At 38.9% G+C, this 20509-nt stretch overlaps 1 protein-coding gene across 1 annotated transcript in view; it reads left to right on the forward strand.

Annotated features, from left to right (window-relative positions):
* LOC127445306 (VPS10 domain-containing receptor SorCS3-like) overlaps positions 1–20509 on the forward strand; it is a 424873-nt gene that overhangs the window by 395285 nt on the left and 9079 nt on the right. Inside the window, exons 19-22 of the mRNA XM_051705291.1 lie at positions 9535–9721; positions 14209–14342; positions 14536–14659; positions 15731–15843. Coding sequence (XP_051561251.1) covers positions 9535–9721; positions 14209–14342; positions 14536–14659; positions 15731–15843 — 558 coding nt within the window. The remainder of the gene's footprint in view (positions 1–9534; positions 9722–14208; positions 14343–14535; positions 14660–15730; positions 15844–20509) is intronic.

Consider the following 20509-nt stretch of genomic DNA (forward strand, 5'->3'; position numbering starts at 1 on the left):
CTATCAAGAGGAGCCTACAAGGTTAGCAAAGCAATGCATAACACAGTGGTCCCATAGATATTCTATGGGCGGTAAACTGGCAAAGAGAAAATGGGCCTTGTTGTACATCAAACAATCCTTTTGGAATGAACTGCTGTGTGTGTGTGGAGTTTACTACAGTAAAATTGTTGTTGAATATCCCCATTCATTTGTATGGTATCCGCAAACAGTGACTTACTGTCATAACATGCTAGTTGACCATTACGCTCTCTTCTATGGTAAAAACGTGGAGGTTTTTGTCTCAGTATAGAAGATCTCTGCATTCGCTCCCTTGAAATTCCTATAATGCACTATGAAACCAGTGAGCAACAGCTGCTCAATATATTCACATAGCTAAAATGTCGACATGTCCTCTTCAGTCTCTAAAATCCTCAGAAATAGAGGACTCATATATATGCACACCAATACACTGATAACTACCACATATTAGTTTAAAAACCTAACAACACAAGAAAACTGTCTTTACAAGACATTTGAAATCATTGAGTTATTCTATGCTTTAGATATCAACACTGGAACACATTATCAGTCAGTAAGGATGTCTGTAAAGGTGTTTATATGGAGAGCAAAATTGGGGTTATGGGCAAAAATGTACATGTGCAATCAGTTTTTGCTTAAACCATTTATGACCTTTCCTTTATAAAGGAAAACCGTGACAACATGGCGTTTACATGACCACATACTTTGTCGGCTTATTAAGCATAATATTGTGCATGTAAACATGCTCAATGGCACTGTACTTTTTGACAGTTACTATGAAGATGCACAATAAACAAAACAAATTATGCCAAAAAAATATCAGTCGTGGCTTGTTTTACAGCACAACCTTAAACTGTAATGGATCAAGGCTCTTGCTAGTTCTTTCTTTTGCTGAACACATATGAAGATTTTTAGATGAAAATTTCAGCTCTGTAGGTCCATACAATGCAAGTGAATGGTGACCAGATCTTAGAATCTCCAAAAGCACATTAAGGCAGCATAAAAGTAACCAGTAGTTAAATCCATGTATTCTGAAATGATATGATAGGAGTGGGTGAGAAACAATTCAGTATTTAAGTCCTTTTTTACGATAAATTGTCCTCCCTGCCCAGTAAGTGGAGATATGCACAAAGTTTGTGAATCGCCAAAAACAAAAGAAGAAAAATATGAAAATGGATATTTATAGTAAAACATTTATGTAACAGGTAAAGGACGGGCAAGGAGGAGGCGGGAACCGGCTGAACAGTAAACAAAGTTTTAATGAGAAACTCAACTTAAAACAAACGTAAACCAACACAGATACATATGCAACGTGGCTGTGTGCGTCTCTCTCTTGAACCAGCATCTACAGCTGCCCTTATCTCGCTCTCCTGCTGATCAAATGATTCTGCGCCGGGCATGCTCCAACACGGCCCAGCCATTCCCTCCTCCTTGTCACAATTTATTATTTTCTTTTTTTGTTTTTAGTTTTTTAGTTTTTTCAACAAATAAATTATTATTATTTTTCAGTTTTTCAATGCTCAGATTTCATTGTAAGCTAATATAAGCTTCGCAAACAACTTTGGCTATTTGAGGAGATTTCCTAATTCAAGTAAATAGTAGCTGTGCTTGTCCTGCCCAGGAGAGTCACCAAGATGGCCACCAAGTGAACGGACTTTAACCTTAAAAGAAATTTGTCTGAACTTCCTAAGTTCAACACACACACTGTCCGTAACCTTGCGTCACTATACAAACTCTCACTTTGTTCATTCATCTCTCCTTTTCTACTCCCACAAATGTAGTTTTGATTTTCTGCACAAAGTGGTGTGAAATATCTTAAAAGCCTCCCAGTGCACAAACTCACACAGAAGCATGCAGAAGCGGGCTGCTTTCACAGTCAGCAGTGCCTAAAACCAAACAGACAGGGAAAAAAACAGACAGGCTTGGATTTGTCATTATGCAGGATATAAACAACCCCCCTTTCCTTCATGTGCTGCTAATGCAGTGTTACAAATTAATATCCCAATAGTATTAGGCTACAATGTGCTAAAGGCGGAAAGAGAGAGAGAGAGTGATTTAGGGAAGTGTAATCATGGATTTGGGAAAATCGCACATTCTCACACACACATCCATTCGTATGCTTCAGTGTTCCTTCTCTCGCGGCAGGGGACCCATGACCAGATGTAAAGCCTGAAGGGCTACAAGTGTGACAGGGTGGTCAAGTTCAAGGACTGAACTCGTCTCAACATTCTCTCCTCTATTTCTATCTTTTCTAGGATTGTATGCGAATTGTGTAATCCCATACATTAAGCCAGGGGTGCCCAAACTTTTATTGTAGATAAATGTATTGAAAAAATTGCAACACACAACATGGATGCTTTAGGAAAGGAAGTCCAACCTTTCAATTTAAAAAGCCTTTTTTTTTTTTTTTTTGGCAAATACATCACCTGGTCTTTACAACAGTACTTCCTTTAGATTTAACATTAGTTTACATTAGTATGTGTGCAGTTTACTACAGTATAATTGTTTTTTTTAATAAGAGAAGACACAGCTAATTTTGCAACAAGCAGGTGTCAGTTTACAACTCTCCCCATTCATTTGTATGGTATCCGCAAACAGTGACTTACTGTCGTAACATGCTAGTTGACCGTTACACTCTCTACTATGGTAAAACTGTGGAGGTTTTTATCTCAGTAAAGAAGATCTCTGCATTTGCTCCCTAGATATTCTTGTAATGCACTGTGAAACCAGTGAGCAACAGCTGCTCAATATATTCACATAGCTAAAATGTTGACATGTCTTCTTCAGTCTCTCAAATCCTCAGAAATAGAGGACTCATTTATATGCACACCAATACACAGATAACTACCACATATCAGTTTAAAAACCTGACAATGCAAGAAAACTGTCTTTACATGACATTTGAAATCCTTGGGTTATTTTCTGCTTTTGATATCAACACTGGAACACATTATCAGTTGGTAAAAACATCTGTAAAGGTGTTTATATGGAGAGTGAAACTGGGGTAATGGGCAAATAGCTGCATGTGCGATCAGTTTTTGCTTTAACCATTTATGACCTTACCTCGATAAAGGAAAACGTCTTGATTACTGTCATAACCTCTGTTCCCCGATGGAGGGAATGAGACGTTGTGTCGATGTAGTGAGTACTCAGGGAAGGGAAAAGGTGCTATATTCAAGCGATACACCCAGTCAGTTGTTCCGTATTACCAAACTCTACCTGTTCATATCTGACAAAACACGTGACGAAACCGGCTCAACCCAGAGATTGTAAAATCTCACAAAGGTATTGGGTGTAGCCCAGCCCGCTGCTCTGCAGATGTCTGCTAGAGAGGTGCCATGGGCCAGTGCCCATGAGTATGCCACACTCCTAGTAGAGTGTGCTCGTATTTCCCAAAGGGGCGGGCACGGCCTGGGCCTGGTATGCCAGAACGATGGCATCCATGATCCAGTGGGCAAGCCTCTGTTTGGAGACAGCGTTCCCTTTCCGCTGTCCGCCGAAGCAGACAAAGAGCTGCTCAGAGCATCTAAAGCTCTGCGTGCGATCCAAGTAGGTGCGCAAAGCACGCACCAGAAACAGCAACGACAGGGTTGGGTCTGCCTCCTCCCGGGGCAGTGCTTGCAGGCTCACCACCTGATCCCTGAAGGGGGTCATGGGAACCTTGGGCACATAGCCCAGCCGGGGTCTCAGGATCACGTGAGAATCTGCCGGACTGAACTCCAGGCAATTGTCGCTGACAGAAAATGCTTGCAGGTCCCCAACCCTCTTGATGGAGGTGAGCGCAATCAGGAGGGCCGTCTTCAAGGAGAGGGCTTTCCACTCAACAGACTCTAGCAGCTCAAAGGGGGCTCCGCGAAGGCCTACGAGGACCATGGAGAGATCCCATTAGGGAAAGAGGCGTGGCCTGGGAGGATTCAGCCTCCGGGCGCCTCTGAGGAACCTGATGATCAGGTCGTGCTTCCCTAGGGACTTACCATCCACTGTGTCATGGTGGGCCGCTATAGCAGCTACATATACCTTCAAGGTGGAGGGGGACAGCCGACCCTCCAGCCTCTCCTGCAGGAAGGAAAGCACTGACCCAACTGCACATCTCTGGAGGTCTTCAACTCGGGAAGAACACCAATTCGTGAACAAGTGCCACTTCAGGTGACATGTGAGGAGAGCGAACACTGCCATGGCAATTTATGTATGCTACTGTCACTGTGTTGTCCGACTGGACCAACACATGCTTGCTCCGGATCAATGGTAATAGCCTCCGCAGGGCGAGCAGTACAGCCAACAACTCTAGGTAGTTGATGTGCCAACCCAGTCGCGGTCCTGTCCAGGAACCAGCGGCTGTGTGCCCATTGCACATGGCACCCCAGCCCAACTTGGAGGCATCTGTGGTGACCACAACGTGTCTGGACACCTGCTGTAGGGGAACTCCTGCACGCAAAAACATGAGGTATGTCCAAGGGCTGAATAAGTGGTGGCAGAGCGGCATGTGTGAGCTATGCGATGTGTGCCACGGTGCCATGCCCATCTCGGGACTCGAGTCTGAAGCCAGTGCTGAAGTGGTCTCATATGCATTAACCGTGACTGCCGCTGAGGAAGCTATATGCCCCAGGAGCCTCTGAAAGTGTTTCAGTGGAACCGCTGTCCTCCGCCTGAATGACTTCGGGCAGTTCAGCACTGACTGCGCACGCTCGCTTGTGAGGTGTGCTATCATTGAGACAGAGTCTAAATCCATGCAGAGAAAAGAGATGCTCTGAACTGGGGAGAGCTTGCTCTTTTCCCAGTTGATCCAAAGCTCTAGACGGCTGAGGTGCCTGAGCACCAGGTCCCTGTGCGCATACAGCAACTCTCGAGAATGTGCTAGAATCAGCCAGTCGTCGAGGTAGTTGAGTATGTGGATGCCCACTTCCCTTATTGGGGCAAGAGCTGCCTCTGCGACTTTCGTGAAGATCGTGAAGAGGGGACAGGGAGAGGCCAAAGGGGAGGACCTTGTACTGATACGCCCAGCCATCGAAAGCAAACCATAGGAAGAGTCTGTGTCGAGGTAAAACCGAGACGTGAAAGTATGCATCCTTCAGGTCTATCGCCGTGAACCAATCTTGATTGGAACTCTCGGGTCATCCTCGAGACTTGTCACAACCGGTTGGCCGTAGGCATGGCGCAGCCGGGCGCGTGAAAGCGGGTGGCTGTGAGTGCTCGGCGTCTGGTCGCCGTGACAATGGCAGCCGTGAACACCGATTATGTGACCCAAGGAGTGAGGAAACCGCTCTTTTTAAGGCAATTTGGGTATCGCAGCCCATGCGAGTTCAACACGCATCCTGTCCGTAACCTTGCGTTATTATACAAACTCTTCCTTTGTTCATTCATCTCTCCTTTTCTACTCCCAAAAATGTAGTTCCGATTTTCTGCACAAAGTGGCGTGAAATATCTTAAAAGCCACCCAGTGCACAAACTCACACTGAAGCGTGCAGAGGCGGGCTGCTTTCACAGTCAGCAGCACCTAAAAGCAAACAGACGGGCTTGGATTTGTCATTATGCAGGGTATAAACAACCTCCATTTCCTTCATGTGCTGCTTTTGCAGTGTTACAAATTAATATCCCAATAGCATTAGGCTACTATGTGCTAAAGGTGGAAAGAGAAAAAGGAGAGTGATTTAGGGAAGTGTAATCATGGATTTGGGAATATCACACATTCACACACACACACACACACACACACACACACACACACACACACACACACACACACACACACACACACATCTATGTGTACAATTCAACATTCCTTCTCTCGTGGCAGGGGATGCCCATAAACAGATGTAAAGCCTGAAGGGCTACAAGTGTGACAAGTGGACTCATCTCAACTTTCTCTACTCTATTTCTATCTTTTCTAGGATTGTATGTGAATTGTGTAATCCCATATACAGTATTAAGCAGATGAGAAGTTGATTATTTTATGGCTGTTTGGACTGAACTTCTTAGAAATAAGATTGTGGATTCATATTTGTTCCATACACACACTACCATCCACGTACTTGACGTTTGTAGATTTATTGTCTTTTTGTTTATTTATATACCTGCTTTTAGCATATATGAATTGTGGAGGAATGCCTGACAGCTGTCTCACTCACAACCATATATGAGTTGCATGTACTGTCATATTCCCTTCACAATACCAAAACTCATAAACAGTAATTATGATAGCAGTGGTGTTATGATGAAAATTGTCTCATCAGGATATTTGAGATATTGAAAACAGTATTTCAATATAAGCTAAACCAATACAATATTGAATATAAGATATTGTAGAGCCGAGGAGGGCGGGGCCGGGCTGGAATGAGGCACACCCGGTCCCCAATCAGCCTGATGGGGCGCGCGAGGGATAAAGGCGGCCGGGGACGACAGTTCGAGAGAGAGAGAATTGCAGGCAGCTGTACTGTGTGTAAGGGGGTTCAGTGGAAAGGAGGAGGCGAGAACCGGCTTAATAATATAAATAATAATTTGATAAACAATTTAAACAAAACACACAACCAAAAACACACAGCCCCCGGCATGACGTACATTAAAAGGTTTAAAATCAAATGATATTGAACTTGTCTAATTATTGTACTTTAGTCTGCACAACCGAGCAAAAGGGGGAAAAAAAAATACCGTCTTACCGTTTATCAAGCGTTGAATCTTTGCTTTGTTGAAAACAACCTGGAATCATGAAACCCAACGCAGGTGTTTTGAGATGCGTTTATTAAACAGTTTAGTTATTTTTAGCTTTACTCAGTGATCCCATGATGCCGTTTTATTGCCACGTAAAAAAAAAAGAAGATTTCAATAATAAAGTCTTAATATTTTGCGAATAAAGTAAAAATGACAAGAATTACGTTGAAGCATTATGAGAATAAAATTGTAGCAATAAGATATTTAATTTTGAATGAGAATAAAGTCAAAATTATTAGAATAAAGTCATAGCATTTTGAGATTGTTGTCATAATGTTTTGAGAATAAATTAAAAATTATTAGAATAAAATCGATGCATTGTGAGAATAAAGTAGTATATTAGCAGTGTTAGGTAATGTTACTTTTAAAAGTAACTTGTTGGAATATTGCGTTACTCCTAAACAAAGTAACAAAGTTATTTTCTTTTTAATGGAAAGTAAAGCGTTACTTTACTTTTGTGTTACTTTTGCATATTTTTTTTCCTCACAGCCACTTTTTCTTCTGCTATGCTATACATCCCATACAAATAAGCCATGCATTGCATACAAGAGACATTACAGGTCATGCTATTACTGTACAACACTCATGTCGAAACAACACAGTAAACAAACAGATATTTAGAAAGTAGTTCTTCACATCATTTTTATAATAAAGAATCAATAACATGAATATGCATGATTTGTTTTTCCATCAACATGGCAGCCAATTTGAATAATCACCGTATTACCTAAAGCAGTGGATAAAAAATTCAGTGGGGAATGCCAGCCTAACATGTTCAAGGAATAAGTCTGATGAATAAAAAATATTTTTCACTTAAATCATCTCAGTACATGCTTATTTTGAGTTGATCCATGGTGCGTACAGATGCCACCGTTTTATCGCACAACTTCAAAAGGCGCATGTTGATAGCAAATTGAATGGAATTGTTTTTAATGCTACCAAAATGTCATAAAAATGGTTTGTTTCATAAATCAAACTACTTGTTTATTATAAAACAAAAATGTAGAATAGTTTTAGAAACTAAGACATTTTCTCTGCGTACACCATCAATGAAGAACGTTGCTCAGAGCCATTGATCCAGGGTCAGCTTTTCTCATCCCATTCTCCCAGATTCAGGGGGCTGTAACACGGAGCAGTTTGGCTGCATAAGTTAATGAATTGAGTGAGTATTTTACCCTGTGTATCATGTCGTCGCCAGTGGAAGACTAGTTTTATAATCCCATAAACTGATTTTTTAATGCAGTGTGTATTAACACATGACTCAGTCGCGTTTCACTCAACCGAATGTTGACCTCATATTACGCTAAAACATGCAATTTTCCCGGCTTGTATAGCTAATGCGCATGCACGTTGGTGAGTTGATTGACAGGCCATATCTGTATCTAAAAGGTGATTGGCTCTTTTACCTGCAAGGCGGGACTTCCTTTCTACATCCATTGACTGTTAGGTGCTAGAGCTTCTTGGTTGGGCATTCCAATTTCTCCCATACATTTAAACAGAAGTGACTCATCTCTGCTAAAAAGTCTCTGGCCTCACACTCTATAGAGCTACAATGACAATCATGCACACAAAGTTTGCACACTTTTACTCCTGATTTCTTGACGTTGAGCCAGCAGCTTCATTAATGCAAGAGATGGATGTGGAGGATGTAGTTAAATCATAGGCCTAGTTTAGTTTAGGATTAATCAAAAACAAAATATCAGCACAGAGTTATTAGTATCCAGACTCTGCAGTGGTTATGTTGGAAATTTAATTTATTCAGGAGAAAGAACCAGACAGATTCAAGCAGTCCCGCTCGGCATTGTTGTTGGGTTTTCCTCTCTAAACAATACTGTAACTGACGTGATGTTACCACATACAATACCTTGATATGGACTTATATAATTCACAGCATTTCTAATTATTTTTTGCTTCACTTGAGTGTGAGCCTATATCGCCTCCCTTTACAAACACCCCATGTACTAATGCACACTTCATTCATGAACAGAGAGCTTACAAAAACTTCCCACAAATTCAGCTTGGTTGCATAGCCAAGTTATCTCCCTGGTTAGTGATGTTGTATGTAAAGACCCAGACGCTCCACTTTGCTGTTGTCACCACATCACTTTGATGTTACTTTCCTTTTGATTTATTCTCAAAATATTATGAATTTATTCTCATACTGCTTCAAATGTCTTCTCGTAATTTTTTTACTTTATTCTCAGAATATTATGACAAATGACAATTCCAAATGTAAATTGTTAAATTACTTTGATTTTATTGTTAGCGTTAGTTTCTGCACAATGATCAAATGAGCCGACAAGTTGTAATTTTCGCTTTGATCGCAATTTAAATTAAAAAAGTGTTTGATCCATTTATTGTGTGCCTGACGTTTGCTCATATAAAGTTCTGAATAGGTGTCAGTGTTGTACACTTAATATGGGCCCTAACTGTTATTTGACAGGTAGGGTGGTAATTTTTTAAGTCATGGAATGAAGGATTTTTCATATTTTTATATTTTAATATGCCCTGTAGGCTAAGCCCCGGATGTCGCTTAAGTCTAGCAACACCCCTGTTTCAAAGTATCAATGTTGCACATTTTCGCTTGTGATAAGTGACCAAATGATGCAGAATCGTATATTTTTCTCAAAAACTGAATTACTCCAAGGCTGAAAACAATGGATTGTGTAAGAAAACAGATGGTAACAGTGTCTGTGTGAGCAGAATGAAGTTACTCACAGCTGTTGTTTAGTTAGCGAGACATACAGTGATTAAGGGAGGTGCTAAAGAGCTGCTGTAGTAATTGCACTGAGCTCTGTGTGTTGTGTTTAGGGGGACTCCATGAGGACGAACATTCAGCTAGACTTTGGAGATGGCACGGCGGTTTCCTTTTCGAACCTGAGCTGGACGCAGGAGGGCATCAGACATATGTACCGCAGTGCTGGTATTTTCAAAGTATCAGCGATGGCGGAGAACAGCCTCGGGTTCGACGTGTCCTTACTCTACCTGCATGTGACATGTAGGTTTGACAATTTTTTAATTTTTTTTTTAACAGGAAGGATGTGATTTCAGATGCTTTATGCTACTTATTATTAACCTATAATTTACTTTTAAAACATTCTCCATATGCAGAGGTACCGAAAATAACTGATTAATCTGAGTATTTTTTATTACATTTGTCAAAATTCACAACATTCTGCTTTTGAAGGGTAATTGAAATGTATTTAAAAAAAAAAACAAAAAAAAAACAAACAAAAAAAAAAACTGGCTTTTTAGATGGTAATTTAAAGGTTTTTCTGTCACGCCCTATTATGAAGTAATGTAATTTTGTTTACATCAAATATGACGATACTGGCTTGTCTTCTTAGCTTTTCTTCAGGAAATCTCTAATTTTCCAAGCTAAATTATAGTGGCCATGCAGATAATAAAGTCTCATGGTCATTTCTGCAAACTTTGCAATCATAGATTTTAAAAACAAAATGTGAATGATACACTTGGCAAGTTAAATTCATACAGTCTGTCTGCCAAAATCTATGCATCTCCTCCAACTCTACAGGTGTAGTAGACTACGGTGATCAATTGCAGCTTCTGTCTCCTCCTTTTACAACAGACAGGGGCTTGTCAGATGAAAAGATGAGATCAAGGTCCAACGTTTTATTTCCTGTTGCAAGATCTGTACTAAATACTGAAGCAGCATTGCTAAAAGTAATTGGCAAGAGTCATTTTTTAGACTTTTTTTACAAGATAAAAAATTGCACTTCGACCAATAACGGCAAAAGGAGAGGGTAACTATTATGAAGCTACTTTTTGTCACAATACCACATAAATCCTATTTATGATTGAATTGAAAGAAAACACTTTTAAAGGGATAGTTCACCCAAAAATGATTTTTTTCTTAGCCTTTACTCTTACCCTCATGCCATCCCAGATGTATATGACTTACTTTCTTCTGCAGAAAACAAACAAAGATTTTTAGAAAAATATTAGCTCAAGTAGGTCCATAAAATGCAAGTGAATGGTGATCAGAAATTTGTAGCTCTAAAAATCACACAAAGGAAACATAAAAGTAATCCATATGACTCCAGTTGTTAAATAGTTGTATAATATGTGTGGGTGAGAAGCAGAACAATACTTCAATATTTTTTTAATCTAAATCTCCACTTTAACTTTCACTTTCAGATGTGAAAGTGAAACTAAACAGGCACCACATGTGACTTTCAGGTGTAAAAGTGAAAGTGGAGATTTAAATTAATAAAAAATAAATAAAAAAAGACTTTGTATCTGTTTCTCACTCACAAATATCATATCACTTCAAAAGACATGGATTTAATCATGGAAGACTTGTGGATTACTTTTATTCTGCATTAATGTGATTTTTGGGGATATAAAGTTCTGATCACCATTCACTTGCATGGACCTACAGAGCTGGGATATTCTTCTAAAAATGTTTGTTTGTGTTCTGCTGTAGAAGGAAATTCATACACATCTGGGATGGCATGAGGGTGAGTAATTGATGAGAGAATTTTCATTTTTTGAATGAACTATCCCTTTAATGTTTTTTCTTTAGAAGTTTAAAAGTACTTTCTTTCAAGAGTGTAGTGATGTTGGCAGGAGAGATTTTGCACACTGTACATAAACCATGCACTAAAAGTATGCACTTTGCTCGCAATGTGAAAGTATAGGTATACTTTTGAGTAGCGCATGTAGTAAGAACTGAAGTGCACCAGTATTGGGATAAACTACCACATCATAAAATTACATCTTAATATCAAAGATATCAGCCTTAAAATTTTGTATTACTTTTACATTCATACATTTAAAAACTGCTATGATAGCATCTGTCTCCCATTCTTCAGCACTTTACACATGCACAGATGCTCACTAAGAATGTCTACAGATACGCATCATCCGGGTACCTTGGGCATACTGTTTTAAGTTTACTTAGTGAACTAATTTATGTAAGACTCACTAATTCTAATCATACTATTTAGGACAGCTTTTGTGCAAATTTGGTATACAGCAATTGGTTACACCCCCTTTACTTGGCTCAGGAGCCAATTAGTATGAGCTGAAAAGGTGATGCATTGCACTCCCTGACACGTTTATATTTTTACCTCTTCAGAAGACACTTGTTGGAGGCTGGTATCTTGTGCTGAGAGATGACACACAGTGAATATTGCTTTCATCACACTCTGTTCTGCACATTGTAAATTCTGAATGTGAGTTTTGAGAGCTCTGTTCTAGACTGTTCGGGAGAGTGATGTCTGTACAGTCTGGCACAACAAAGGGGGAACCGTTGATGGAAAATGAGCTTGAATGCTCTGCCCTGCACCTGAACCCAACAAACAGAGGCAGAAACCCATTTTCTGATGTTTTCTGTTAGTTGATTTACAAAAATATGTATATTTGTGCATGTCTACATGTGGGTTACAAGCCCCTGTGTTAATATAGGGAGAAAAAGTGATGGAAAGGGGAGAAAATAAAGTCTTAAAGCGCAGAGAGGGAGATCTGAGTGAGGATCTGAAGAGAGAAAGGTGATTCCAAGTGTCGTCCAGCCTTGCGATATTTTACTGAACAATGAAGTTCAAGATTATAGATGCATTGATTTAAACTTTTGACTTTTCACATCAAATGTTTTCGTGACTGAATTAATAAATAGAATTTATCAGTACAATTTATAAATGCGGCTAATGATTTTTAAGTCTTTTTAACTGTTATTGTAGCATGTGTTTTGTTAAGTCTGGGTCGTTATAGACCTAACTTCTAAGCAGTTTTTGTAAAATTGAAAACTACGATGGATAAAAATATAGCAAGATGGAAAATGGACAACCCAGTCTGTCAAATTAATGGATACTCATTATTATTTGTGGCTTAAAGGTGCACTCGTAAGTTTTGGCTAATTAAAAAAGTTACACATAAAGACATGAACAGTTTTCTGAAATTTGTCAAAAATGATGCACGCTTACATTGCATGAGATGAAGACTCCAGTCATACCAGTATCTCAATAAAAGCTGTTTAATTTTACACTGAGCTGGTCACCCCCTAATGGGTGCTGCCATGTTGATATAATAAGACAATCTGTGTCATGCAATTGACTGACTTACTACAACTTATTTTAACATTAAGAACAAAATGTTTCTTATATAGAGAGTTTTTAGCCGATGCTCAAACATAAAAGTGCATGAAAATCCAAACAAGCAAACCAAACAATATAACAACAAATGCAATATACTGTATATAGTACAGATGACAACAGAGCCTAAGTCAAACAAACTTCAGGCATCCATGATGACAGGTGTCAGTATAGAGTTCAAAAGCACTGGTACTAATGGAATGAATAAGAGGCAGATAAAAACTTACCGAATGTACTTTTAACCTCTGTAACAAGAATACATTTGCATTTACACCTTTGTTGAATGTGGTTAGAATCCGTGCCTGTGGTTACAGCGATCTGAAAACAATGTGTCACTCACAATGCATTTACACCTAACTTTTTAAGTGGCCAGTTGTTATATCTAACTGTGATCTGATCAAACGAAAACGTGTTAATTCCATTTCTAAAAAGGGCTTTTCTAGTACTCATAGTAGTTCTAGAATTCAAAAATGCAGCTCCCAAAGTCACCAGAAATACTGGCGTGAGCATGCCCCCCTTTGACCCCCCATGAAAAAAAAAAGTACACTCTTTTATTTAAATGGACAGTTCACCCAAAAATGAAAATCCTCTTAACATTTACTCACCCTCATGTTATCTCAGATGTATATGACTTTCTTTCTTTTGCTGAAAACAAACCATTTTTAGATGAATATCTCAGCTGTGTTGGTCTATTTATTCCAAGTGAATGGTGGCCAGAATTTTGAAGCTCCAAAAAGCACATAAAGGCACCGTACAAGTAATCCATAAAACTCCAGTGGTTGAATCCATGTATTCAGAAGCAGTATGTTAGGTGTGGGTGAGAAACAGGTCAATATTTAAGTTCTTTTTACTTTAAATTCTCCTCTCTGCCCAGCAGGTGGCGATACACATGAAGAATCCAAATTGCCAAAAACAAAAGAAGAATATTAAAGTGCAAGTGAAGATTTATTGTAAAAAAAAAAAAAAAAAACTTAAACATTGATCTGTTTCTCACCCATAGTGATCATATAGCTTCTGATGACATGGATTTAACCACTGGAGGTGTATGGATATATTTTATACTTTATATGCTTTTTAGACCTTCAAAGTTCTGTGCAACATTCCCTTGCATTAAATGGATCAAACAGAGCTATTCAGAGATATTCTTCTTAAAATGTTCATTAGTGTTCTGCAGAAGAAAGTCATACACATCTGGGATGGCATGTTTAGATGAACTATTACTTTAATGGGAAGCCTGTGCTCCAGTACTGATTAAAGACTAGAAATGTCCCTGGTGTTGTCTGTTGCATATTGTGCTTATTTTCGCCTTTCACTGCTCTGGTTTTGGTGTCTTGTAGTACTGTGTGTGTGTGTGTGTGTGTGTGCGTTTCAGGCCCAGTGGAGCATATTCAGCTTTTGGCACCATATGTGGTCATTAAGAATAAGGAGGTGAACCTGACGGCAGTGGTCTGGCCCTCTCACTTCAGAACACTCACCTACTTCTGGTGGCTGGGGAACAACACGGAGGTACAAGCAGCACCTAATTATATTTTTGTTGCCTCTCATTATGGGCCTAAGGCCTCTGAGGCATTTTAGGATAGAAGATAAACAGAACATGAGATTTCTCATAAATTCCATAAAATGATAATTCCTGCTTGTTATTGCATCGTATTTTCATTTGCTATACATTGACTTCATTTGTATATTATTGTGGGTTTAGCCGATTATTACGCTGGACAGCAGTATCTCCTACACGTTTAGCACTGAGGGTATGATCACCATAACAGTTCAGGTCTCGTCAAGTGACTCCATACTACAGGACACCAAAACCATCGCAGTACAAGGTGAGCGAACACGTTCGTCCAACACTGTGACAGGTATGACTCACTGGAATTACAGATTTGTGACCTGCTCCTTCATTTTAAGTCACTTCGACCCAGAAACACATTTTGAGTTTTATGCATTAAAGTAAAAAGCTTCATTGCAGAGGTATAATCATTTAAATGTTGGCTAAGGCTTTCCATTTTACTTTAGTGCACAAAACTCAAAATGTGTTTCTCGGTCAAAGTGACTTAGAATGGTGGAGCAGGTCACATTCGTGGTACATTAAGTGTTTGCATTGACAGTAGTGTTGAACGTTGAGCTGATTTAGCAAAAAAAGAGCTCAATTTAGTTTAATTTTGCTTGTCAACATGAAATGGCGTTCGCAACCCATATTACCTCTGTAAAGTAATGTCTTTATGAGTGAAAGAGGATATTTGCGAGAGCGAAATTTTTTTTAGAATTGGTTGGATTTTGAAAAGTGGTCGTTTCCAACCAAAATGGATACCTGACCTATATGTGAGTTTGCTGTAACAATGTCTAAATAGCTATTTGGCTATTAGTTATCATTATCAATAGCCTGTGCTATTGAAAACTAAATAAAGTCTTGTAAGTGTTAGGTATTTGAAGGATGCATTACGATAAGCTAATAATTGTTTATGCATTTTTTTGTATAACATATACTATTTATATGTATCACAGTGTCGAGATTTTTTTTTTCTTCCATGGCAACACTGATCTATATATAAATATAAATAACTCTAACCTTGATTTAAAGTATTATCGCAGCTTTCCGAGCATTCAGAATGACAGGAAATTGTCTCTTGACACTGCAAGCTAGTAATAAAAACTCCCTTCTGGCGCAGCCAAATAGACTGTAATCATTTTTTGTGATCAGCACTAACCTTTCCATACCTGTCAGTAATGATAATTCTGCTACAGCTTGACTAAATCATCTGGAACAAATCATAGCAGATAGAGGGTGTTGGGCATCTTATGGGAGAAAGAATTAAGGGTCTCTCTCTCTCTCTCTCTCTCTCTCTCTCTCTCTCTCTCTCTCTTTCTGTTTCTCTACTTCCCTCGGCCTGTGACAGAATTCTTCAAATCGCTTCTTTTATCTTTCTCACCTAATCTGGACGAGGCCAACCCCGACATCCCTGAATGGCGACAGGATGTAGGTCGGGTAATTAAGAAGGCTGTTCTCCAAGTGAGTGGGAATTTATTCCATCCGTCTTCTCTCTCTCACTGGTCAAATTTCTCATCTTATACTCTGTCTTTTTGCCTCACAGATCACTTTCATATTCTCTTTTACTGCAAAAAGTTATTTGCTTGGTCAGTACTTTAGTCTTGTTGTCCAGTAAAAATATCTATAAACATCTTTAAAGGGAAAGTTCACCCGAAAATGAAAATTCTCTTATCATTTACTCACCCTCATGCCATCCCAGATGTGTATGCCTTTATTTCTTCTGCTGAACACAAAAAAAGATTTTCAGAAGAATATCTCAGCTCTGTAGGCCCATACAATGCAAGTGAATGGTGGCCAAAATGTTGAAGCTCTAAAAAGCACATAAAGGCAGCATTAAAGTAATCCACAAGAATCCAGTGATTAAATCTATATCCTGAGATGCGATGTGATAGGTGTAGGCGAGAAACAGGTCAATATTTAAGTTGATTATTACTAAAAATTCTCCTCCCTGCCCAGTAGTGGGCAATATGCACGAAGAATGCAAATTGCTAAAAAGAAAAGAAGAATGTGAAAGTGAAAGTGGAGATTGATAGTAAAAAAGGACTAAAACATTGACCTGTTTCTCACCCACACCTATTGAAAAATATAATTAATTTGAAGACCTGTTCTCTGAAAACAAGTACTATCATCTTTTGCTTCTTAAGTAAATTAATCTATTAATTATAGAAAACAAGACAAAAGCACTGATTAAGAAGACGATTTTTTGCAGTTTACTTTTGACGTCTCTCTATGTCTCTCAGGAGTTTCTCATTTCACAGAGGGGTCAATGAGTACACGTGTGTTTGAAGATCATATAAACGACCTGCAGCACTGGTAGCACCTCTGCAGTGTGTGTGCATGTGTGGGGTTTATTTAAATGTCAGTGGACAACAGCACTGATTCACACACTTGAGAATCTCAGCTCCGCTCTGTGCTGACAGGGAGGTTGAACGCACTGCTGGTCAATATATTGACACACACACTCTCTCAAGTGCACATACACATGTACAATACTAGGGCTGTCAGTCCAACACTGGGATCACTGCAGCTCAATATCAATGTCCTTAAAAAAGAAATGGCATGGGATCTTTGCGGTTTGGTCAATTTTGGTCAATAATGACTGCATTTTTTCAATTTTAGATTAACTATTTCTTTAAAAATCCACCTGATAACAAGGCCAGAATATAAAGCTGTGCACAAAAAAAAAAAAAAAAAAAAAAAAAACGAGCCCTCATGATAAAGTTACTCACTTTTTCCACTCCTTTAATTTATCCTCTCATACATGCCATAAAGCCCTAGAGGCAGAGATACACTTTAACCATACTGTTGCTGATAAACAGCTCAGCGTATTAAAAAGGGAGAGAGAGGGAGTAGGAGGGAATAATCAAAGTCAAGGTCCATTTAAGATGCCTGTTTGAGGCAATGGGCAGGCAAGGCGATTGGAGGCGGGTGTCTGTTCTGGTGCACCAGTGCGATAGCGATATAACAGCCTGAGGAGATGAGAAGAGAGGGTTTCAGTAGCAGAGGTTAGAGGCAGTGTCAGTCATCCAGACTCAACAGAACGTACGTCATAAACACCTTGACACTGAAAGAAATACAAATGCAGTGTTTTCTGCACCACTATTCAGTGGTCAACCTGGCCTCAGAGAATCACGTTACTATACCTACATTTTTGCAAATAGTTTTATAACATGGCTCGTTGTACATACCCTGGCATTTCCCTGGTGAAATAACACTAGAGGTGCTAAAACAAAAAGGACTTTCCCTTTCACATAAATGATGAGTAATTGCAGATAATCTATTCATAAACACTTATTTTTCACTCTGTTCCTCACACAATGCTATTTTGGGACATTAAAAACTTTTACTGTAGCGCATGGCTTGTAAGGCGTTTGCTTTACATAGCAAACTACATTTAGAAGCTTGTTAGGGCATGTTCAAATTGTGCAGTAGCTCAACTGGTAGAGCGTTGCTCTTGCAATGCAAAGGACTGGGGTACGAGTCTTGAAGAGCACACCAGTTTATTTGCTCTTTATTACACTATCGGTTAGGTTTTAAGGTTTCGGGTAGGGAGGAAGGTTTTGTTGATTTAAAACTTGATAGACCAAAAAACATTAACAAAAATGTCACTGTTTTGGTGGAAATGTAACTCTCTTTTCATCTTGGAACTACCACATTGTGTCTAAGGAGCCAGGTAATATTCTTTTGCAAAAATGTTGCCACTGCCACATAATTTTCATGAGATTAGGCTCTCGGCAGTATATGTTACACCATGCATATATGGTACTTCAAGAAATTGTGAGTTTACAATCTGTATGGAAGGAGACAATGCATTTTTCTTTTACAATGCCTCCACTGGGTGCAGGTAAAAACAAATGACCACTGTAGTCCAATAAATGAGCCGGTTCTTTTAAAGAATTGGTCAAAAAGACTCAACTAAGAGTCATTGAAATGAATCAGTCTGATGAATCCTTCACTGAATGAGCTCAAAGAATCAGCCACAGCAGTTACTGGATAAACATTTTACTCACTTACCAAACCACAAGTTTAAATCAGTGTCATCACATCTGGCCACATCAGAACCCTATAGACCCCATCAGAACGTATAGTGATCACATCGTACCTCTTAAAGTCCACATTAGACCCAAACAGATATATTCAGACCCCTAGAGACCTCACTGGACATTATCAGACCCCCCACACAATTTAAAACCCCATTGGACCTCATTAGACCCCCCTAGACATCCCATTAGACCCCATCAGATCTCCTAAAGACAAAATTAGACCCCAAAAGACCTAATCAGCCTGCAAATAGTCCACCTAAGGACTTATAAAGATGACATGAGACCACATAGAGACCACTTCAGACCCCAAAATACCTCAACAGACCCCATTAGACATCATCAATCCCCCCTAAAGACCCCATTAGACCGCATCAGACCCCCTAGAGACCAAATTAGACCCCCTAAAGACCACATTAGTCCTTAATAGATCTATTCAGACCACATACAGGCCACATAGGAAACCAATAAAAACCACAATAGACCTCCTCAGACTCTCTTGACCACATCAGACCCCTATAGACACCATCAGGCCCCATAGAGACCACATCAGACTTCTTTAACACCACAGCAGACCCTAATAGACCCCATTAGATACCTCAAGCCCTCATAGAAACCACATCAGACATCATAAGATATCATCAGACCACATAATACCCCATCAGACCCCCTTGAGATCACATCAGACCCCAACTGACAGTGTCAGATTACATTTAGATCACAAAAGAACCCATAGAGACCACATCAGACCACAGTAGACCTCATCAGACTCCCTATGAACCACAAAAGACCCCATTAGTCCTGTAAAGCATTTGCATTATAGAGGAGAGGCAATATTACACATAGCTGAGTAGGAATTTACTTAAATATCAAAAGATGAACAACGCAGAGAGTAGAGACAACTGATGTCTAAACAACTTTTTAAAAACAACTTTGTCCTCAGCTACCATGCATTCTTGCTTCTGTGTCTTTAATATCTCACAGTTATTCTGTATGGGAAGCAACATTTTGACATTTAGATATTTAATTTAAAAAAATGACCCTCTTTTGCTGTCTAATGGACTTTTATACCTTAATTCACTGGCAGACAGGGGTGTATGTTGATTCTAATGTTAAGTTGAGAGAAATATAGAGGCTAGATTTTGAAGATGTGTGTTAATCATTAGAAATATCAGTAGCAGTGGCACATAGGCTGAATCCTTCAATGGGCCCCTGGGCTTTTCAATAATATATTGCAGCAGTGAGGACAAACTTAGACTCAAAGTATTGATTTGTAAAACTGCTCTGGCTCTGGATACATTGCTCATTGTAAATTATGTCTGATCCTGAGCCAGTGTCTTACAGCTGGTTGAGCCCTATGTGATTAATATCCGATAAAACAAAGATTATTTATTTATTTTTGTAATTATTATTAGTATTTTGGCCTGCCCTACTTCCGAGGACTAGACGTTTTCGACTGTATCCAACAGTTAAAATCTTACAGTCCAATAGTGTCATATTTTGACATAATCTATTGAACTGATTTTTAATTAATTGTGTTTAAACTATTTTTAATTTTTAGCCAATTGTATTAATCTAAAAACATAATATTTAGCCATAGCTAATTTGGGTACAACCCAGTTACAAAAACTGTAACATTCAATAAAACTGGAACACCAAAGAAGTAACAATAATTAAATGTTTTCTACAGCATGGCAAGAGGACAAGTAAATAATTTAATTCTATTTTCTCCGTTTTTACAAATACTGTTGCGTTGACTATATTTGTTACATTAAGCTGTTAACGACCATTCAAACCTCTTACAGAACTGATTGTAATTTTTCTAATATATAGTAAATACATCAACAGTGTTAGGTGTAATCTTATTACAAAATAATTATTTACTGTAATCTGATTACTTTAGTAAAAATGTAGTGTAATGCATTATATTTTCAATTCATGTACAGTTACTAATTACGTTTAAGATAATTACTTGGGTTACACATTTCTAAAATGTAATTATCTACTTATCTACTTTAAAACATGAACTATGTTAATATGTTTTTCTGTTTACATTTCTGTAAAAGCCGAAGGCTGTGCACTCCCTA

The sequence above is a fragment of the Myxocyprinus asiaticus genome, chromosome 8, assembly GCF_019703515.2.
Source record: "Myxocyprinus asiaticus isolate MX2 ecotype Aquarium Trade chromosome 8, UBuf_Myxa_2, whole genome shotgun sequence".
Classification (NCBI taxonomy): domain Eukaryota; kingdom Metazoa; phylum Chordata; class Actinopteri; order Cypriniformes; family Catostomidae; genus Myxocyprinus; species Myxocyprinus asiaticus.